The following is a 23,393-nucleotide window of genomic DNA, read 5'->3' as shown; positions in this document are numbered from 1 at the left end:
CCTCCAGGTGCTGAGGCTGAGTTCAAACTTATCCTAGCTTCAATTTGATCTGGCTAAGGGTCAGGATCATTAGTACTGCTTCTCATGTCTTGCTATTTCTTACACAAATTGACTCTGCCCCACACCCATACTTTTCCAGTCTCTCTCTCATTTAGCACTTACTTTGTTAGATTAAAAGATGATAAATTATGTAAAGAATACTTAACACTCTTATTTTAATATACAGGGTCAGAAACACAGTATCTTTGGGTTAAGTTTGGGTGCCCCAAAGGCAGGTTAGTGATTTGCTTTGGTTTTTCATTAAACACAGAATATAAAATGGGGGAAAAGGAGCCAGGATTTCTTCCCCAAGCCTGGTGAAAAGACCATGACTCATCGTATTAAAGGCATACAGGGATCTTCATTTCCAGAGAGAAACATATGTTAGTCCCAAATGTTTCTACATGGGTTGTGGTGGTGACAAGCACTGGAGAAAATGTACAAACCACAATTCCATTCTTACATTATGAAACAGAATAGCCCCAAAATAGACACTGAGTAGACAGGAGCAGTGTGCCATTACCTCAGTTACTACAACCACTCACCTGCTGCCAGGAATTCTACTTGACCTCTGAAAATTTTCTGACACAAACAGTTCTGTTTTGCATAACTCCAAAAATTATTAAGCAATCAAGTTTTTTGTTGAAACATGATTCTACACACACACATACACACACACATATGAAATCCTCTTGTGATATATTAAGAACCTAGATAGGTCTCAGCTTAGTTCCGCCAATTAAAACAACACTGCAACATAAGGAGAAAATGACTTTGTATAAGTGAAGACTATGTTAAATGAAAAGGTTTCCTTTTCTTTCCTCCTTCATTTCTGCTTTTATTTTTATCTTATTTAACTTTTGGCTTTTTAAGACTGGGTCTCTCTCAAATACGCAGGTCAGCCTCCACCTCACACTGTAGCTGAGGATGACCTTGAGGCCCGTTGTTCCTGCCACCCCTAGGTGCCAGGATTACTGGTACGGCCACCATACTTGACTTCCACAAACGACTTTCTAAGTGTCTGTTTGGGTACAGTTTACAATCTTACAGTTAGGATAATGGAGTGAAAAGTATAGGTAGCAGTTGAAAGCTTGTACAAATTGTTAGATTTGCTTGCTTTTCTGCTTTGTTCCCAAGGTGCTCATTTTGAAGCACAAGTCTTGGGTGAGTGAGAGAGTACTTGTCGAGAAATGGGACATCCACAGGAGGAGTAGAGCCCAGAATAAGCACAAAGAAAAATCTCTTCCCAAGGCTCTTGATGCCAGTGATTTTCCACTACTATTAGGATTTTGATTTCTTTCCAGAAGGATCTCAGCAGTAGCCACCTGCCCGGGGAGAAAAAAATTTCACTGCCTTGTGCCAAATGCCTTCTCATGGCTGACTGTAACAGTTAGGAGCCCCTTGATTTTCACATTCTTGGCTTGTTAAAGAACTCTGGTTGCCTACTCTGAAGAGCAAGAGGGAGAAAATAAGCAACAGGTGCCTGTGTTGGTCTAGCAAGTGCTAGCCTGGGCAGAGGGAGGGGCAGGTGGCTAGTGAGTCATCAGCCCATCATGGGTTGACAGAGTTGTTTAGACTTTGTGGCTAAAGCTTAAAAGCCAACGGCAAAGGCGCACGTTCCTTCCCCGAGTCTGTTCTTTTCTTTCATCAGGATTTAGCCCTAAATCCACTTGAATTGTCTTCATGGAGCACAGTATATTGTAGCATCCATCACACCTCAGACTTGCATCCTTCTAATGTGTGAATTGAACAACTCACATATATAACAAGTGAATACACTCAGAGTGCAGCTTGCTATTTGTCCAGAGCCTCCCTCACCTAAAGCTTAGGCTGTCAGGGAATCATGTACTGCAGGATTCAAGAGATGTGGGTACCGTGTCTCAACAGTGCGGTTCCTATGAATTCTCCTAGTGAATCTAGTTCCTGATCAAGGCTGTGAACTACTGATTTAAAAGTTATACCAGTACTTGGGCTGGAGTCAAGGCCCAGTGAATGTTTAAGAGTGTGTACTGCTTTTGCCGAGGACATCAGTGAAGCTCCAAGCAAACACAGCATGTGCATAAAGTCGGCTGGGTGGTGGTAGCACCCAGACAGATCTCCATGAGTTCAAGGCCAGTCTGATCTACAGAGTGAGTTCCAGGATAGCCAGGGATATACAATGAAAGCCTATCTCAAAAAGAGTTAAACTAGTTATTACAAAGGAACAGTTGTGATTTATTTGATATTTATTCATAGTGTTCCATAGATAAGCCTTCATACTTTAAGAGTTTACCTGATAAAATTAGGTGAATTGATATTCATTTTGAAATTTATCATGAGTGCAGAAATGGTCATACATGAGAAAATATGTGATACTAAATATAGAAATCAATATCACAGTGTTGGGTAAGGGAATGCAATGAAATAAATGCTAATTCAGGTCCACAACTGAGTTGTAACCAAATTCAGATTTCAATGGATCTTAAAAGCCAAGAATTAACTAGACGATGTTCAGGTCTTTCTATGATTAGAGTCCTTCCTTTGTGGTGATACTACTTTCTTCACATAGCTAGATAAAAGAAGACAATAAAACACTCTGCAAATTGGTGTGAAGAGTATCTGCTCATCAGATTACAGTCAGTGATAATTACAATTACAGATTATAATTATCAGGCCATGGCAAGGTGAACAAGCATATTTATCTTTCATTTTCTTCTTCTCTTTCTTGGAATAGGTCATTCTCAGAGTTCCATTCATTCTTTGATTCCTGTAGGATTTATTAATTCCTGTAAAAATGTAAACATTTTGTAAACTTATAACAAAGAATCTATAAATTGAATTTACTAAAAGCTTTATATCTAATAATATTAAATATTTTCTTAAAACACAAATTTGTTTCACGTTTTACATGCTTGACTATTTATACAGAGTATATGCTGTTTATGGAATCCAATGATTTCTTTTTTTCTTTTTGTTTTGTTTTAGATAATATAATTTCCCTGTTTCATTTATTCCCTCCAAAACCTTCCAAATATCCCTCCTTTATCTCTTTTAAATTCATGACCTCTTTTTTCATTAATTGTTGCTATAAGCATATATGTGTATATTTGTAAATATAACCTGCTTGAGTTGTATATTATTATTGTATATGTATTTTTAGGGCTGAGCATTTGATTTTGGATAACTAATGGTATGTTCTTTCCTAGGGAAGATGGCTTTTCCCACTCTCAGCATTCCTTGGTTGCCTGTAATTCATTCTTTCTGTAGGGTTGTGGCCTGGCCTTTCCTATATCCACTTTGGCATGCCTATTGTGTGTCCTGCCCATTCAGCTCAAGTTTAGATAGTCCAATCAGTGAATGTTTATGGATGTAGCTTCTGACAATACTAGGAGATAGAGTTGCATATCAAATTCCCTGATCCTCTGTCTCTTAACAGTCTTTCTTTCCCCTTATTCCACAATCTCCTCTTGGACCTTAGGTTCATGGGTGGTTGTATGGATAACATTCTTCCCACCAGCCTGATCCCAGTGCCGCGTCAGTCCCAAATGAACACACAGGATGCTATATTAATTATGAAGCTGTTGGCTATTTGCTGTATTTTCTTATTGTCTAGCTCTGACTTAATTATTAACCCATAATTACTAATCTGTATTTTTATAAGGTCTTGTCTTACTGAGGACACCAGCCTCATGCATCCCCTCTTCCATGGTGATGTTCCACCCTTGTCTACATTTCCCAGAATCCTCCTTGACTCCTAGTCCCACCTATTTTGCTTCCCTATTGGCCAACAGTGCTTTATTTTTCAACCAATAAGACAAACATATACACAGAAGATCATTCCCCATCACAACTCTGTATTTTTTTTCCTGTAGTGATCTTCATCTGTTGCAATGAAAAGTTTCCTTGATGAGGGGCGAGGATACACATCTGTGGATATAAGAACAACTGTTTATATTGCTGTTAAGGACATGCTTGTTTAGTTAAATGGCAATTTTAGGTTATCTGCTGATATCCATAACATTACTAGTCCTGTGTAGTTGGTTAGGCTTCGTTTTAGGGAAACTATGCATGATTTCCCTTTTGTTTAGTGTGTTTGTCCAGCTAGAGAGCTGTTGGTTATAACTAAGATATGTGTGCCACTAGCATAATCTAGTGGTTATTAAGTCATGGTGGTCATTGTTGTGGTTCATGTGTCATAGATGGGTTGGACTGTTGATTGCTTACCTCCTTTGGAAGCTTACATGCTTCTGATACCATGAAAACTGATCCTCAGGGAAGATACATTGAGATCAGGTCCAGCCCAGGGGCCTCTGGCTTCTTCAGCAACAGGGAAGGCCTTCCATCTCAAGGGGCCAAACAAGGACAGTAACAATACTTGGGAGTCTTTTGGGCAACCCTGAATAACAACTCAAACAAGGGCTTCTCATGTGTAGTGTTGTGGTTTTTGATTATTATCAGCCCAGTTGAGGACTTTTCATTTAAACTGTATTTAATTTTTGTTTTTGTCTTTAGATATTTAATAGTATGGTCCCTTGTGATTTTTTTCAGACATCCTTACTGTTGTTTTCCCCTCCCTCTGTATTTATCTTCGTTCCTCCTCTCTAATTAGAACCCTCTCTTACAGCCATCTGTTCTTTCCAGTTTGCCTATCAGATTGCTTACACCCCATCATTCTCTTTTCAGTTGATTCCCCCCACTCACCTACCACAGCAATGGTCCCTGTCTTAGAGTTTATGTTGCTGTGATGAAACACCATGACCAAAGCAGTTTGGGGGAAGGAAAGGGGTTGTTTGGCTTATACTTCCATATCACTGTTCATCATTGAAGGAAGTCAAGACAGAAACTCAAACAGAGCAGGAACTGGGGGCAGGAGCTAATGCAGAGGCCCCTTCCAATTTTAGGAGTTTCTTTGTTCTTTGGTGTTTTAAGTATGATATGCCATGGGGTTTATCTTTTCTGCTCTTGTCTATTTGGTGTTCTGTGTGCTTCTTGTACTTATATTGGTGTGTGTTACCTTAATTTGGGTAGGTGTGTAGATCTTGTTGAAGAGCTGGTCTGTGTCTTTGACCTCATCCCTCATCTCCACCTACAATTTTAAGGTTTCTTTCTTTTTTTGTCATGGTATTTCACATATCTTGTATGTTCCTTTCCTATGTTCTATTAAGTTTTTCACATTCTTTATTTGTACTAGATCTTCTACTTTATCTTCAAGTCCTGATAGCCTTTTCTCCTGCATGGTTCATTCTACATGTAAGGCTTCTTTGAGTTTTCAATTCCATCTTCTATGTTTGTTATCTCCTTATTGAATTCTGTCCTCAAGTCCTGGATCATCTTCATCATTTCCATCATCCTTATGTTTGCTTTCTTGGGTGCCACTCGGGCATTTAGTTATTCTCCTCAATGTCATTAATTTGTTTCTTTATATTAGCCTTAAACTTCTTGGATTATTTGAGAAAGTTTATGATTTTTCTTTTAAATTCTGTATCCTGGGTTCATCTAGGCAATTCTCATGACAAACTGATAGATTTAAGAGAAGATACTGGTTGATCTTTCATAATTTGTAGTTTTGCAAAGAGATCTTGGCATCTGGAGGTATATTTTAGTTTTAAGGTTGAGATGGATATGTTGTTGGGGAAGCATGAGGAAGTGTGAGTGAGTTGGGCCTAGAGGTTGGAAATGCCTTGTGTTGAATCAAGTCAGATAGAAACAGGGCGCTGTTTCTCATCCAAGCCTGGCTATGGGTATAGAGATGGTTATAACTGGGTGGAAAGGTTGGATGTGGCATAGGTAGGGCCTATGGTTTTGTGGAAAGGTAGAGAGGGTCTGCGTCTAGAGAATGCTCTGGTGCATGCAGGGGAGTCAACATGAGGCCAGGGCACTGGATGTGAGACCCTGGCTTGATCTGGTGGAATGCAAAGACGGCCTGGATGGGTATGGTCATGGAGACCCACAAGGCAAGACTTTGGAGAGGTTAGATGCTACATAGATGGTACATATGGATGATGGTAGGTATGACAGTTTGAGATAGACCCTGGAAAAGAATGTGGAGAGTCTGGTTGGGTAGAGGGATTGAGTACAGTACCAACTGTTGATTCTAAATAATACAGTAAGCAAAACAAGTCACTAAAATGCCAAATACTATGAGATAACCTTTTCTCACAAATGGACTTTATTCCATTTTTTAAAAAATTTTATTATTTCCCAATGTGGTCCATTTTAGGAATAAAAGTGAGGTCATTATGTAACTTGCCTTTTAACTTGTAGCTCACCATAAAACTGTAAACTTTCCTAAAACTCTATGAGGTGCGCGTGTGTGTGTGTATGTGTGTGTGTGTTTAACTCAGTAGCTCCCAAGATTGAGCACTGTAGGAGACAGATGGAGTGGGCGGTAAGTTACATAACTGTTATTCTTCAGTATTATCTGTTTAAGATGATGACTGGTGCATTTTGATGTGGGATTTTTAGGCCTGTTGGTAATGAGGAAAAGTATGCTGCCTTGTGGAAATTTAAGATTACTTCACCTGTCTGTCCTAGGAATACTCTACACTTTGGTGACATCAAGGGAACGTTACTGGACACTAGTTGAGATTCAAGTGTAAAGAAAGATCTGCCAGTCTTGTATCACCCTACTGTGTATGTGCCTCCTGCATGGGTTCCTTAATGCACCCTGCCCTTTTCTCCTCTACTTGTGACTTGTGTGTGGCAATTGGCTTAACCATTTTGTTACTCTGTTGCCTCTCAAGATTGCAATTATGTCACCAGTTATAGACTCCCTTGACAACCACTGCCAAGACTCCTTACCTACATGGTAAGCCCATGAGGTGGCTGCAGTGTGGACCCTGCATGTGGTCCTGATCCGTTTCAGCAAAGATTGACACTCCCACTCTTTGCAACTCAGATTGACTGCACCTTGACCAAAGCATGAGAGGTCTAGAATTCTTGAGGTACCACACAGTGTTTCCCATGCTATTTTGTCTCAGATAATCTAAATGGATTCTGATTTGAAATGTAACGTCATTATTTATTCAGATGAAGGCATCTCCTGGCTTTCTACAAATTATGTCCTGTGTTATTCAGGCTTACATCACTGTATTCTTCTATGACCTTGTCACTGTCATGCTACAGCCTCCATACATGATGGTCTACTGCTCTCCTTCCTGTTAAGTAGCCACCCATTTGCCCAAAATCCTGCTAGTCTCATCTTAAGAAATGATTTCTCACGGTTGGTTTTTTAAATCTTCATTTCTAGTCCATGTGCTTATGTTAATTTGTTTAATATGCTTATATAAATATAGGTATATAACAGATTTCCTGTTTTTAAAGATAATTTATGTCTGAAATTTCAGGAAGTTGGCTTTCAGCTATTTATTCCTTGTGGTAAAATCTTGTTTTATTCATTATTATGCTTTAGTTTTAAAAATAGGTAAACTAGGATTTTATACCTTAAAGGAACATTACTTACAATCATTAACCACATTATTTTTCTATGATACTTATGCAAGGCACTGAAAAATACCATTTTTCAGCTTAAAAAATTAATGCATTTGATACAAAACAATCTCTAATGTGACTAGGTTCAAAAGTATTAATGAATTCTTGGGGTTCTCCTCTTTCCTTGCTTTTAGGGTGCAGGTTGCACAGCCCTGGTGGTAGCCGTAGTGGCAAGAAAGCTAGAACTTACCAAAGCAGAAAAGCATGTGCACAATTTCATGATGGATACTCAGCTGACCAAAAGAGTAAGTAGACACCCTCACATCCTGCAAGAGGATGTCAGCGTCTCCTTCCCATGTCAGGAAATACGGTTTTCCACTAGGACTTCAGAAGCAGAGATGCCACAGACTGAAGACAACAACTCTCTTGGAACTGGTTCCATTTCTCCCATTTTGTAAATGGAATGCCCTAACTTAAGCTCAATTGGGAATAGGTGCATGACCTTGGTATTTACATAAAAGTAGACTTAGATAAATGCTCAACAGTCAAGCACAGTAACCAGCGTTAGGTTGGGTAGAAAAGAACACACTATCTGTGGGAGGTAGGAATTTTTTGGTAAGGTGTGATTGGAGGAACTAGTGGTGATCTTCTGTGAGTCTGTCTGCATGCTAAACACAGGTGTTACAAATATAAAATGTCCTTTCTATGACTTGAAGGTCACCACAGATGTAGCAAAAATGCCATAGCATCCAGATGGAAGATCACGTTCCAAGTATTAGAAGTAAATAAACCAATAATCAGTGTTGACAGAATATCCACCTTGGCTATGTCCAGGGGTAACCATGTGTACACTTACTTCATCTGCAGCAAGCTCATGAGGGTAGCCTTGTTATGGCTATTTGATACAGTTTGGAAACCATGACACAGAGAGCTTAGACGGTCTGTTCACAGTCATGACATCAAGGTAAATAACTAGAAAAGAAGAAAAATATTTTTATTAGACTATACTTTTAGCTTTTTGTATAGTCACTTGAAACATCAATATGCCTAAACATTATCTTGTAACATCTTGTAGCATTCCTTGCTTTCCAAAGTAGAATTCTATCAGACTGTCTTCGAAATAATTAAATGCATTGTCATCTAGTGACTCTGTCCACAAAAGAATCAATAGAAATTTTTAGACAAGGTTTCAACTTTCAGTATTTATCTTATTCTTGATTTAGTTCTTAGTACAAAAGTGGATCTTTTTAGTGAAGCATACTTGCAGTCCCATAATTCCCCAAAGGGCAAAGAAGATCAAATGGGCCAGCCAGGCTAGCATAGTAGGATCCTGTTTTAAAACACAAATAATGGGCAACTTTGATTAGTATTTCTAACACAGCAGTTATTTTATTGCAAATTCATATTTATCCAGTGTGAACATGAATTTCTGTAGACTTGCTCATACTGCAGACCCTACAGCTAACAGTACTTCAAGAGTCTACTATGGGATCAAAGCCCCTCAACTGCAAATGCTATTTTTAGCGTGACTTTGCTAATCCCAAATACCTTCTGAATTATAATTTCATGTAGTATTATAGAGGGCCCTCCATGTGCTGTGGTGTGTATGTGGAGGTCAGAGAACAACATTGTGGAGACAGTTCTCCTCTTTCAACTGTATCTACGTTCCTGAATTGAAACTGAGTTTGCCAGGTTTGCACAGCAAGCCTCTTTGTCCCTTGGGCCATCTTCCCACCCCTCTGCCCCAAATGTCTTCTATTTCTCCCCAGTTTCCTCTTATTTTTTTTCAAATCTTATTTCCATTCTGAAAACTCAAGAGCATCTCTAAAGTGAAGATTGGAGAAAAGATTTCAGTGAAGAGCTGGATGGGTACCTGGGATTATGTTTCTTTTCAAAGATCTCAAAATAGAAACACATTCCCATGCATTTTTACTAGCATTTACTAACATTGCCTGCTCCTCTGAGCACCTCCTAGGTTTGGCCAATAAGGTTCGCTTTTGGCAGAGCTTGTGTTAAGAGGCACAAGCTTTACCATATAAAAGGAATATTTCTATAAGTCTTTCATGACCCATATTATTTTACCATCAATATTATACTTTTCTCAGGTGATGTTGCAGAGGGAGTCTTGTCGCTTCCTGACGAAAAGGCTGTTCAAGTTTCAAAACAGACATTCAACAAGATAACCATTGGCTTTAATAATATTTTCTCACTACTGCTTCTTAGAAGGGGAACTAAATTGTAATTGATACCGTGTGCACACATAGTTGGCCCAATATGTGTACATGGCCCTCTAATATTCATCTACTCAAGATTTTATGCAAAGTCATCAATTTAATGACTATCATTTACTTGGAACATACTTAAGTTGGTTGTTTATGGAATTTCTATGTGGAATCCATCTAAAATTTTATTTTATTTTAAGTAAAAATTTCAAACTCAGTGTTTTCTGGGGGAAACTATGGTTGAATAAGGGCAAACTCATCCTAGTACGAACTAAAGAGGACTATCTATTGTTGAGAGAGAAATGCAAGTATACCCTCACACACTCAGCAGGAGAGAATTTGCCCCCAGTGGTTAGCAGGAAGTATAGTTATAATAATTCTGAAATCTGAACATGACTCTAAAAAAAAAAAGCAATTTGAGTATTGAAATACTCTCCCAGCAATACATGTAGATTTTTAACCTTTCCAGTGTCTTACTAAAGTAAACAATAGTGATGAAAAAATATTCACTGTGTGCTAGTATCAAGGGGAATGGTTTTGTATAAAAACATGACTACATTAGCCAAACAAAACACACTATTCATTGTGTACCAGCATCGAGAGCATTCATTCTGTGAAAATTTACTTAATCTTTTAGATTTAGTAAAAAGTGTTATGTGACTTTGAAAGACAAGAACAGAGGCTTTGGGTGGTGGCTCAGTGGCTGAGAGCCCTTGATGTACAAGCATATGAATACCTCAGGTAGTGCCCTCAATGACCAAATATAGATCCAAGTTTGTCTGTGGGTGCCTGAAACCCCAGCAATGGTGGCAGATACAGGTAGATCCCCAGAGTGAGCTTTCTAGCCAGTCAGCCAAGCCAAAACTGTGAGCTTCTAGTAGGTTCTGCAGGTGAAAAGGTACAGAGGGAGACAGGAAGACACCAGATTTTCAAAGCCCTGGCCTAAGTGGTTTTTGATGTCCTGTACTGCAAAAAATAAATAAATGAATGCAGTACCACACTTAACATTTTATCTTATTATTTATAGTTTTATATTTAATTATCTGTTAAACAGAAATGTGATACTGGTTGACTTTTGCACCTTGGGGAATCATATAAAGGCATCTGGGCAAGTGTCATTGCCACTGTCATTTCTCTTATAGCCTTTGATTGAGCAATTATCAAATACCTAATCAAGAGTGTGCCTTTCAGGGATTCTCCAATAAAGTGTTGCAATTACTCATGGACATTATGAAGACAGAGAAAAGGTTTCAACTTTCCTCTAGTTCATCATATGTTCGGATAAGGTACAGTGCAGTCAGTAAGGAGGAGACAAATGCCCTGGAAATCTTTCTCCTCTCTTTTATTACTTTTCTATTTTTCTACTTTTTTACTCCCAGGATTCTCCCACAAAACTATGTTCTTAATTGGCTGTAGGGTTACTGGATTTCCTCTTGGAAATAACTTAGAGTTGCTCTATAGACTTCAATATTCTTCTTAATCATAAGAATCCTATGGGTTGTAATATATATGAGAATACATGATACATATTTATATATGTTCATGATTAGACGTGTCTATGTAAAAATTGTGTATCCCATGATGCCCACTTAACACCATAGCCATGTTTAACACCAGCTGTGTCCACAGCATTTAACTAGGAAGGGACAGAGATTAGTGACATTACCTATGACCCCTGCCTTTACGGCTTTATAAAGCTTCAGGAAGGAGGGCAGTAGGGCAAAGGTTACGTAATCAGACAGTATGGCACAGATCTTCTCTGAGAAAGGGTTCCACGAATCAGCTTCCTGCTTACCTGGATGATAGGGATGTGTGCACTGGCTGATCTCTGGGGTCTAGGAAGTTTGAGCGTCAATTTTGTCTAGCTCCCCCAGGCGTTTTCAAATCCGTCTGTTTATTGCCCTGTTTCTCTCAGCCCTAACAAGGACAAGAAGAGCCACAAGTGGAAACATCTCATTCAGAGGCAGAATTTGGGTTTTTGTTCTGTGGTTTATCTCTGGCACATGTTGTTCTGTAGATTTCATGCTGAAAAGTAACAGTTAGAGCCGTAATGTGTTTTTAAAGACTTCATTTAGGGAATAAGAGAGAAGGTACTTTAAAATCAGTTCACATGTTTCAACATTTTCAAAGGAGATGTCTGGGTTTTGTTTCATTTAAGTCTGCCAGCTACAATTACGGCGTAGGGAACACAGATCCTAAGCATAATGTTTCTAGGGCATCACTGACCGACTCTACCCTGAATTGAGATTCTCTGTGCCCCTACAATCCCAATAGGAAATAATCATTTAAAATGCATCCAAGAAACAAGAAGCCATCCTTTTCAAAAGTTATAGAATTTAAAAGAAATTTGGAGTTTTTACTTTGTAGATGGACATCTATACGAAATCAGTTGCTTTGTTTAATGCTAGGGTCATGTCCCAATTGGAGACATGTCCCGCACATTAAATCTTCATAAGTAGTCTGGACATTAGTTACTGTATTGTCACATGTACAGATAAAACCATGGAGGACATACACCAGGGCTGCTCATCGATTGTCCAGGTTTCCACTGCTACTCAGAGAGTTGTGAGTTCCTATTCTCATAGGAACAGTCCCCAGCAGAGACTGCTAGACGCCTTCCCGCACCATGCTCTGTGAAAGCAGAGTGTTCCAACCTGCACCAATTTCTCTACCTTTGGAAAGACCCAAGGTTTGGCTTCCAGTCTTGGTTACTTCCCTGACGAGAAGCGGTGTGGGTGGGTGTCACTTACACTCATGTCTACACTCTCCATCACTTCCTGTTGCTTTCCTGTTACTTTGAGGAAACATCCTATGAAAGTCTGATGGCTATTCAGAGGAAGTGTGTAACATCCAGGGTCACGTGCAAACTCACTTTAGTAATTGTCATCTCTAATACAATCATGTTAGAGAAAATCAAATTCCAACAGGCTCACCGGGCACTGGACCTGACTTGGTTTTTGTAGACTCAACACCCATTTCTCAGTTTTAGCTTTTATTCCACTCTTCCTCCATCACCGCCTATTCTGAACTGTCTTTCTTACCAGGAGCCCAGCCAGCCTGTGGCTTTTCTTCACTCAAGGGTATTAAATGGAAAACTTCTTAGGATAAGTAACCAGCCAATTAGTTACTTATCCTAAGTCTTTCCAGGTCCCATGGTGGAGTCAGGCAGAGGAGATCTACCAATTCCCAGAGTCTCTAGAATTTTAATCAGATAGCAGTTCCCATGGCCTCTGGAGATTTTAATCAGAAAGCAAGTGATCAGATAAGGTGACCAGCCTTCATCGGGTGCAGTTACTGCATCTTTCACGTCTGTCCATCTGTTTGAAATACAACCTGTTTAATTTCCCCTTGAAATCATGATAACACCCCGGCAAGTAAAAGTGTGCTAACAAGCAAATAAAGCACTGTTGTTCTGGGAGCTTATGTGCATGGGTGAACTCACACTTTCAGCCATGGAAACATGCCTTGACTACACTGCACAGCCGTAGAGGCTGGGTGAGCTTATGAAAGACAAGATTAACCTTGTTATTTTGCACTTTGCCCTTCTCTGGGGAAATAAAGAGGACGGCAAGAAGAACATGAGTGGAAAATTCAGCATCTCGGAGTTCTCTTTCTAGCAAGGTGTTGAATAAAAAGTGTAGTTTCTTGTTAGAGCAGGTAGAGTGTAACACAGAAAGAGGTCAGCAGTATATCCCTAATGTTCCACTCAAGTGTTCCTAGACAGACATAAATTCCTGCATGAAGGCAGATCTACTAGAAAACTGTTTTTTAGTCGCGGTCTCTAAAGCCCCAGTTCACTATGGTTCTTGTGATGAAAAACACAACCTTGAATGAGTGCAGGGTATCTGCTTGACGATGTACTGACTGCTTTTCTTGTGTTACTTAAACAGGTGAAAAACGCAGCCGCCAATGTACTCAGGGAAACGTGGTTAATCTACAAAAACACAAAGCTAGTGAAAAAGATCGACCACGCGAAAGTAAGAAAGCATCAACGGAAATTCTTGCAAGCTATTCATCAGTAAGTGCCTGTTTTCATTTCTGTCTTGTTCTTTCTTCTTAGCTTTGGCCTTTAAGTCTTGTGCTTGCTGGCCCCCGTCCTTTGTGAGGGAGGCAAAGAAAAAGGCACTGTTGTATTTGCTTCCAGGAGACATCTAAAAAACCAATGATGGAGCCCAGAGACAAGTTTAGTTCTCCTTATGACTGAAAATCCTGTGTTAATCAAAATATCTTTCTGCTTGGAGGCCATGATTTCTGTTACAGAGACCATAGTTTCTGTTAGAATTATATTAATGTATTTATTTATATAATTTGACCTGAAATGTTCAGCTTGTATCCAGTGTAGAATCTTGGGGGCTGGGGAGGACACATTATATTATCCATCTGGATTTTAACATGCCAGAAAACATCGTTACATAACAGAAAGTATTAAATTGTCTTAATTCTACAATATTCAATGACTTCTTACTCAAAAAGTTGAGTTATCTATATGCTGTACTTTCATTATAGAGTTTAGAGTTGGTATAGTTCAATATTATCTTTTTAAAGTTACTTTTATTAAGTTGACATAAGCCCTTCATATATGTCTTTGTTATATATTACTAGAGTCTTTTAAGATAACTGTGGGTACCTTATAAAATTCAAGGATGACTGAAAAACAGACCTTTCCAGGCTGGCATTGTCTTCAGTGTAAGTGTTGATCATGTGGGTATCCCCTGTGACAACAGACACACTTGCTCTTCATGTCCTTTCTTCATGGTCACATTTGTGGCTCATGAAAGTGGCTTTCTTTGTGAGACACACCAGGGTAACAATGGTGATGTGGGTAAATATTAGGTCTTTGCCCGTGCCACGTGATTGACCTTCTTAGACCGACAAGAAAGCTGTGAGTCTGGGATTTTTATTTTACACATTTAGTTAATTCATAGGCAACATGTTACTACTAACCTTCTGTGAGGGATCCGCAGACTTTCTCACCTTTCACTGGTCCAGCTTCTGCCCTGCTGAGCTAGGATGTTAAAGTATCCCAAGAAGTCTATAATGTGCCTGTAATGATGCTCATGTACATACTTATGGGACTGAAACCTCTGTTAGTCAAAATAAAACCCAAGTAACTCTGGAATTAAAATAGAGAAAGCTTTGCACATATGGTAGACTAGATTATCATTACTGCGTACAGCCACTCACTCAGGCTCCTTATTGCCACCAACGCACTTTCTTTAGAAGGGGATGCTATTTCTCATCTAACTCTGTGACTCCACTAGGCACACAGCTCCCTCCATCCCCCATCCCCCTGTGTAAGGAAATGACAGAACTAGAATTTTAACATTGTGCTTTTTAAAGTTAAGGGAAAACACAGAGGAGAATTATGTTAGAGCTGGCTCACAAGCAGGGGCTCTTCTTTCCCCTTGGAGCTTACTTATCTGGCTCAGAGCCAACCCAGGAACACCAGCTGGAATGGTGGCATTCCTTTCATTCTCTGTACTGGAGAGTAAGGGCCCAAGAGATACTACAGTTCTCCCTGTGTTTCCAATCTAGATGGCCACTTTCTCAGAGGACTCATCTAGAAAGAACCCATTAGAAAAAGTGTACCCTCTAAAGCCCTTCAACACAGTAACCCCAACATTAATATAAGCAATCACAGCAAACCATGGAGATCATTTTCGTACTTTTAATGTTTTTTGGTAGTTTATTTTGCTTGATTGTGATAGAAAACTTCCCCTCTGGGTATGAGAAGACACATCCAAAGGTAAAGGGTATGAAATGAAGTAGGAGTAAGTATGCACGTTATGTCAAAGTTTCATTTTGTGTGCCTATTGGTGAAAATACCTAAAGTACAGTCATATTTGATTTACCTTTTTGATAAACTTTTAAATAAAAAGAATCCAAAGCATGCACCAATAGATCTTGTAATTCAGTCCTGTAACTGTGTGGCTATGGTGGCTATTTAATCTATGTTGTCATGTGCTTTGAGTTATAAGTAAATCCACACTAGTATGGAATAATATTCTGTTATTTGCTTCAAAATCTTTTAGCTTTGCTGTTTCTTTTTTCTTTCTTTTTTTTTTTTTTTTGGTTTTTATGAGACAGGGTTTCTCTGTATTGTTTTGGAGGCTGTCGGTCCAGCCTGGCCTCGAACTCACAGAGATCCGCCTGCCTCTGCCTCCCGAGTGCTGGGATTAAAGGCGTGCGCTACCACCGCCCGGCTGCTGTTTCTTTTTAAAACAAAATATTATTTTAAAAAACTTTCTCTACAAGGAAGTTGATATTATGAACTGTCCAAAAGGAAATGGCAAATTTGTCCTATAGGGCATGTCAGCCTGATTGGAAGGGCACATGGGAGGGGCTCATATGGAGTTCTTCAGCTGGGTTCTCTGGGTAGTGTGACATGCCACCCCTTATTATTCTTCTGCTTCCATCAGACATTTCCTATTATCATCCTTTTCTTGCCTTTTTTAATGCAATGTGTACATCTAAAGCAGATGAGTTTGATGCAATTCAATTATGTTCAGAATTGTTTTCTAAGTCAGTTGGTGGGTTGCTGGTTGGGGGGTTGCTGGGTTTCCTTTGCTGTGAATACTTAAAGTTTATGAACAATTAGAGCAGAGTACGTTTGGTTACAAGGGTTGGGTTTGGCTAGATTATTCTACTTACTGGTGCATGATCACTTGTCATGTTAACTTCGTATGGGACGCTGTAGAGTGATGTCATGAAAGACAGCACACAGGGCTCAATTCCTCAGGGCCAGGCCTTCACTGTCCACTGCGCAGATTCAGGGGCACTCGGCATCATCTGCCAGTCCTGCATGAGGGAGATCTAGTTGGACAAAACTCACAAGTCACTTGCTGGAGCTTTTCTGGATTTTGCTACTCTCTGATTCTCCCTGAGAGCAAGTTTAGCAGCTCTCTCCTCTTCTGCTGGACCCCTCTAACTCAGCTCTTTCTCTTTTCCATACTTCCTGGCCTCTTTCCCAACATGTGACCTCTCTAGCCTTTGATGATGCTAAACTCTCTAGGCCAGTGCCCTCTTTTCAGTAATGTGTTTGTCTTTTTGAATTGTCACTCAATACCATGAAGTGTTCTCTCTCTAATTTTCAACCCTTTTCTGATAGCAGCTTTAATTTTTTCATTCTTCTCTCTCAACCATGGATCCATCAATCAACATGAACTTGTCTAGAGCCAAGAAAGCTAATGTGCATAATTTATATTAGAGGGGATTCCGAATAGCCCTGATATGGAAAAGCTATGCTCCCCCTTTAAAAGAATCATATCTATCATTTTAAGCCAAAGTGTTTCCTATTATTCCCTTGAACACCAAGAATGAAGAGGCCAGCATGACTTTACACACATTCTTCATTCTGAATTCTGGTTTAAGAGGAAGCCAAGTGCTTTCAGGTAGGCAGAGTATAGTGGCAACAGAGGATGTGATGAATTGAATAGTGCCAATCAATGTCGAGATCCTGCAGGGTCTTCCAGCTGATGAATCGAGCCCCCTGTGCACAACTGAACACCACATTATGTTATTTTGTTCCGGAATACTTTACAGTTTCTTTTCTTTTGTTTTGTCTTTTTTATTTCAACAAAATGAAAATAGAGCTCGGAAGTAAGTTGTGTGAGCTGTTCCTTTCAACATTTGCAGAATTTTCTACTGGCTGCATGCACCCAGCAGATCCTTTATTTGTGAATTTTGGTAGTCTGATTGCTGCTATGGAAATGTGATCCAAAATCATGATATTTTCCTGTGATAAGTGAAGTTCACAAGGAAGAAATCAACATCTGTTTCTTAATCTTTTTGTGGAAAAAGTGTACTATCCATGTGCATGTTACCTTTTATTCCGGCAGCTGCAGCTTGAGCAAGGTTTCTCTGTCTGCTCTTGTAGCATCATTGGTAGTCTAAGAGTGTAGTCCTGTACCACAGGCAGATCAGAGGGCAAGACAAGACCACGTAAGACCCAAGAGCTAATGGAGTTCCAATCAGGGTCAGATCACTCATAAATCAATCAGATTTATTACTAATCTAGAAAGCTCCATCATCTGACATAGATTAGTAATAAGCACGATGGGCAAAATTCTACTGTCAGTCATAGCTTAGAAATCCAGCTGAAAGACTGGACTCTTGTGCTTTTGAAAAAGTTCCCACTTGATCTAACAACCACCATTCTCCCCCTCCTCCTGTTTTTCAAATTTCCAGAGTGTCTCTTTACTCAAAGATTGCTGGAGGTATCTGGTCCAGAGCTCCAAATTCTGGGCATTATTAAACTTTCAAAGAAAATTTGATGTAAGTCCCCATCATAAAAGGTATTCCCAGTAGTAAAGGTGCCATCAACTGTCGGTTTTAATCCTAGTTTTGAGTTCTAGCCATAAGCTAGAAAGCTCTGAGCTAAGATCCCACCACTCTCATGTGAAAAAAATACTGTAAGCAAGTATCAGGAGGTGCAGATAAGATAGGGGCTGCCTGAGACTTTTTCTTGCAATAATTCAGACATTCACGGTATCAAAGGAAAAGCTGTCTTTCCTTATGTTTTAGTATTAAGGACTTATGTGGGTGTCACTCAAAGTCAATTATGACACCTCCAGCACTCACGGATAGTCCTAATCTAACACTATATCCTGTGCTTGAAGAAACAAAGTCAAATTGGGGTCACCGAGAGTGAAGTCCCCAGCTAACGTTGCAACATTCCCCATTGTGCTTCTCACCGGTCCACAGATGGTCAAGGTGCTCTCTGCTTGATTTTTGCTGAGGTTAAAAGGTAGAACTGAAAAGTTGTAACTTTTCTTGGTGCTTAGAGAAAACTCTGTCAACAGTATGTTGAATTTAAATATGTGTTTGTAGATGTCTTTCAGATTAGAACTTATTCTATCTCTACAATAACGTCAAAAGGAGCCAGTTAAGTCCCTAATAAACACACAGCAATGAATCAATAAATCTGAACCATTTTAGATGGCTTAAGACTGTGTTAGAGGTGGAGGTCATTTAGACTCTAGCTGGCAGGAGCTGTATCTTCACTATGGAGCAAACTCAGCTACACGCTGGCTGTCGTGGGTGCAAGACAGAATCACCGAGTGCTGTAAACACATTAGGAAAATCTCACTGGCAGTAAAATCTTGCCCTGTGAATCTTTTATATCTCTTATGTAGTTATATACTATTTAAACCAAAAAGTATAAAGTGCTGTCTTCATTCATTGAAGCCATACTTAGTAAATGATTCGTTATCAAGCCCAAGTGAGATTAGCATTTGCTTCCTTTTTTTTCCTTTGTCATAAAATAGCTCAGAGACAATGTTTTTTTTTTTTGAGTCAGCTTTGAAAATAGCTGGCTTACAGAACAGTAACCTACCTTTCTCTTGTAAAGTCTTAATTTCTTAAAAATAAAAATAATGGATTAATATTTACTGGGGTACTACAATAAATAAATTAAAAATTAAAAGTTTTCATTTAGAAAAAAATGACTTTTTAAGAGTGGCCTCATGGCCATCAATGAAATATATGTAAGGACATTTTAAAGGACTAAAATTAACTGTAAAATAGATATTCTACCCAGTAGATATATTTTGTCATTTTTTAAAAAACTATAATAAAAGCTAAAAGAGATCCCGCCAAAGAAACGGTCTGGCCTCTGTTCAAATTCAATGTCAGTTTAAGGTAAAGGCAAGCAAAACAGATTAAGAAAAGTGTATGTTTTAAGTGTCTTGCTGCTGGTTGAATAAAAGTGTTTTTTGTTAACAAGAATCTCACTTATCACTGTGTTTTCATCAGGTTCAAATGCCTAACCCAATTCATTTCAGACTAAACAGGGTTAATACCTGTATCTAGTCACGTAGGCATAGGAAGGTGTTCATTGCTCCAACATGATGAAATCCCAGTTGCTTTGCACTTTTCTTCCTATGTCTATTTGTCACGATACTGGGGCTTTGAGGAATGTTTGGCTTTTTCTCATATGGTTAAATCCTGATGAGCCTCCCTGAATTCCACTTACCTGGTACATAGTTGTCCAGAGGACATCTCATCTCTTGCTCTCCTTTCTTTTTGCGGTGTTGGGGAAGCATGCTTCTCATTGTACCAGATACATAACCAGTGTGGACTTTATCCCCCTGAATACTCCAGGCATTATCCATGCAGTTATTTGCTCTTGTGGATTTTGTGCATGCCCCTTTGAAAGCAGTAACACAGCCAGAGAAACAAGAGGACCTTTCTGACTTCAGACTCTGTCTTTTAGATTGAGAAGTGTGAAGATGGAACAGAGGAAACTGAATGACCAAGCAAACACCCTAGTGGATCTGGCCAAGGTAATCCCAAGGGGCTTAGTCCTCATGGTTGTAGTCATTGGAATTAGCCACTGCATGGTGATGACTTCTGCAGGAGCCACCACAAATTTAACAAACAAAGCTGTCAAACCACCCCAAAATGATGATCCAACTTAGAAGCATTTTTTTCTAAAACTCATACTGAGTTCATTTGCTCTTTCCCCAAATATTATCCAACCCCAGTGCTAAAAGTGTCCACTAGGAGTAGACTGGAAATACCATAATATATTTAGTGGGATATGAAATGATACCTCACCTGTAAAAGGACAGAACTACATCCTGGATGTGACTATGAGATTTTGGGATAAATAGGACTCATCATTCTTAGGGGTTTTTTGTATTTTTAAGTAAACACAAAATTATATAAATTGAATTTTTGAAATCCAAGAAATTATATTCTAAAATAAAATATGTATTTCAAAAGAAATTATATCCACTTTTTGTTTTTTTTCCATTTTGTTATTGACAATCACACTTTTTTACCAAGTACATTAATATTTTTTCATTCTTTGTCATATCTAAAAGATTTATCTGCTTCTTTATTGTTCCTCCATAAGTAAAAGCCACTTTGAAAATATGAATATTTATCAACTATGCAAGGATTACATCCTGTTCAGCTAGCTCCAAAGGGGACTCTAGAATAGAAGTATGTATATGTTCCACCTTTTAGCACAATTGCTTTGGCAGAGGCAATTCAAGCATCCTGTTTTATATTAGATAAATCATATTATGTTTTGCCAAATCTTCAAGTCTAATGTGTGAAAATTAGACAGTTGGCCTGGTCTTGTTAAATTGTACTTCCAAATGATATTCACTTCATGCATTATCAGTGAAACACACTAGATAAACATATTCAAGGTAAGTATTCAGTGATTCAGGGGAGTACTCATCATTCACACAAGCTGGACAGTGTGCAAGCATGCAGAACGAAGACATCCCCCATTAATGTGGCTTTCCTTCGCTGGAGGTCATGAAATGATACTTATGTGTGGCATCACTCCTAGGTTAAATGCTTAAAAATATTGGACATTAAAAATAAAACAGACCCCACTAAGTTTGTATGAAGGTAAGGATATACTTTAAGATTGCAGTAGGAAACTGAAATCCGCCCTACCTAGTACACGTGAGATCATGCACTTGCTCTCCAGTTCTGTTCATGTACACAAAAGGTATGTACAAGGTAAAATATATTTGAGTTATTTAAGTACTGCCATGCTTACTCTGACCACAGGATGATACATGATATATGAGTCCAGTATTTCTCCAATGACTGGATGTTGTTCAGTTTTCCCAAGAATGTAGTAAAGTGAAGTTAGTGCTCTCTGTGTCCGTGGCTCAACCAGAACAAAATGCCATTATTCTGCATGGCTTCCTCAGTCAGTTCATTATCATGTTTTAGCAGTGGTGAAGCTGGACCAGACGCAGAAGAAATGAAGTAGGAGGAGACTGCAACACAAGGAGTCTTAGTTTGGGAAAGCTGGCACTAGACTCAGGGTGGCATCTCTAACCTTTCCTCCCAGCCACTCTTTCCCACCACTAGCTCCGAGCTTCTCAGCCCTGCAGCTCTGCAAGTTTCTTAACTACTTCAGGAACTATGACTAAGACTCGGACTCATGACAATTTCAGTTTTCTGTACAAGAAAGCGTTTCACATTCCTACTTCAGACCTTGAGGCTCTAAGTAGACCATTCCACAATCAGGAGACCTGTAAGTTTTTACTCGTGTGGTACACTGAGCATACACTCAGAGCTTTGTGCCTCTTGGCAAGTGCTTAACCACTGAGCTCCACCCCAGCCCTGGACTAGTAGCTTAGCATCCTCCCCAGGTGCTCATCTTATCGAGCATTTATATTATTTCACGTTTTATCAGTGAAAGGGTTTTGGATTCGATGAAAGGAGGTCTGAGATTTGGAACATAAGACAACAAAAGATGTTTGAGTATTGATTGCTTTGAATTACCAAGTTATATGCTCAAATCAATTGATCCTAAAATTTATTCCTACTCTTCCATTATGTTCCATTATGTTTTTACATTTCACTACCATCTGACTGTTAATTTTTGTTCTTTAAATCTTACTGTTTTTATAAAAATTGGTCAGGTTGTAATATCACATGTTGAAAATGAATTTGATATGCTAACTTGTATATGAATCATCACCACATAAATATTAAACTGAAAATTTTTCATCTGATTTATGCCACCTAAAATCATTGGGCATTTCACAACCAATAACTACACCATACTTTCCAAATCATAACCAGTTAATTCCTGTCGTCATTCATTTACATCTTAGCATTAAGCATACTTGCGACCTAAACTGTTTGGTTAGCTGACACACCCGTCACCAGCAAGAGTCCAGTGTTAAAGATTGAAGAGTTGACAGTTTGCTTCCGAGGCAAGAATAATTAAGCCTCTTACCTCTCTGTTTCTGTCTTCTCAATCATGTTTTCCAGACCCAGAATATCATGTATGATATGATTTCCGACTTAAATGAAAGGAGCGAAGACTTTGAGAAAAGGATTGTCACCCTGGAAACAAAATTAGAGACTTTGATTGGTAGCATTCATGCCCTCCCTGGGCTCATCAGCCAGACCATCAGACAGCAGCAGAGAGACTTCATTGAGGCTCAGATGGAGAACTACGACAAGCATGTCACCTACAATGCTGAGCGCTCCCGGTCCTCGTCCAGGAGGAGGCGGTCCTCCTCCACAGCGCCACCAACATCATCAGAGAGTAGCTAGAAGAGAATAAGTTAACCACAAAATAAGACTTTTTGCCATCATATGGTCAATATTTTAGCTTTTATTGTAAAGCCCCTATGGTTCTAATCAGCGTTATCCGGGTTCTGATGTCAGAATCTTGGGAACCTGAACACTAAGTTTTAGGCCAAAATATGAGTGAAAACTCTTTTTTTTTTCTTTCAGATGCACAGGGAATGCACCAATTATTGCTATATAGATTGTTCCTCCTGTAATTTCACTAACTTTTTATTCATGCACTACAAACAAACTTTACTACCACAGTATATGATATATAATAAAAAAGTTAATTTCTGCACATACTTGTTTGGTCTCTTTCCGTCTCTATAACTTCACTTCTTACACTGTTTCCAGGGTAAAATGACTGGCTATTATCTGATCCATGCTGACAATTTCGATTTCTAAAGTGTATCCTGAAACGAAAAGACTAAATTGTTCTCTGCCTGATTTGTAAAGATTTTCCTTTCTGAAATGTTAATATCACAACCATTTGGCCTCACCTTGTTTTCAGTTCACAGCATATTTTAGTGTGCTTTGCTTCCAAATGATATGGAAAACTAGACAGTTTTAATAGGACATATGCAAACAAGTGGGAGAGATGTTTACAGTAATTATTTCATTCCTATTTTATTATTATTATTATTATTATTATTATTTATTTTT

At 38.9% G+C, this 23,393-nt stretch overlaps 1 protein-coding gene across 3 annotated transcripts in view; it reads left to right on the top strand.

Moving 5' to 3' along the window:
• The window catches only part of Kcnn2 (potassium calcium-activated channel subfamily N member 2), a 358,787-nt gene extending 335,759 nt beyond the window's left edge, over positions 1-23,028 (top strand). For 2 of the 3 annotated variants that reach the window (XM_040741849.1, XM_040741848.1), the window contains 5 exons: positions 7,644-7,754; positions 13,562-13,689; positions 17,262-17,270; positions 19,885-19,954; positions 22,425-23,028. In XM_040741849.1, the coding sequence (XP_040597783.1) occupies positions 7,644-7,754; positions 13,562-13,689; positions 17,262-17,270; positions 19,885-19,954; positions 22,425-22,712 (606 nt within the window). In that variant the 3' untranslated portion in view covers positions 22,713-23,028. The remainder of the gene's footprint in view (positions 1-7,643; positions 7,755-13,561; positions 13,690-17,261; positions 17,271-19,884; positions 19,955-22,424) is intronic. The other variant, XM_005069150.4, reaches the window with a different exon arrangement.
• Positions 23,029-23,393: the final 365 nt, after the last annotated feature.

This window comes from Mesocricetus auratus, unplaced genomic scaffold, assembly GCF_017639785.1.
Source record: "Mesocricetus auratus isolate SY011 unplaced genomic scaffold, BCM_Maur_2.0 Super-Scaffold_6730, whole genome shotgun sequence".
NCBI classification, from domain to species: domain Eukaryota; kingdom Metazoa; phylum Chordata; class Mammalia; order Rodentia; family Cricetidae; genus Mesocricetus; species Mesocricetus auratus.
This window is presented reverse-complemented; position numbering and strand designations above follow the sequence as displayed.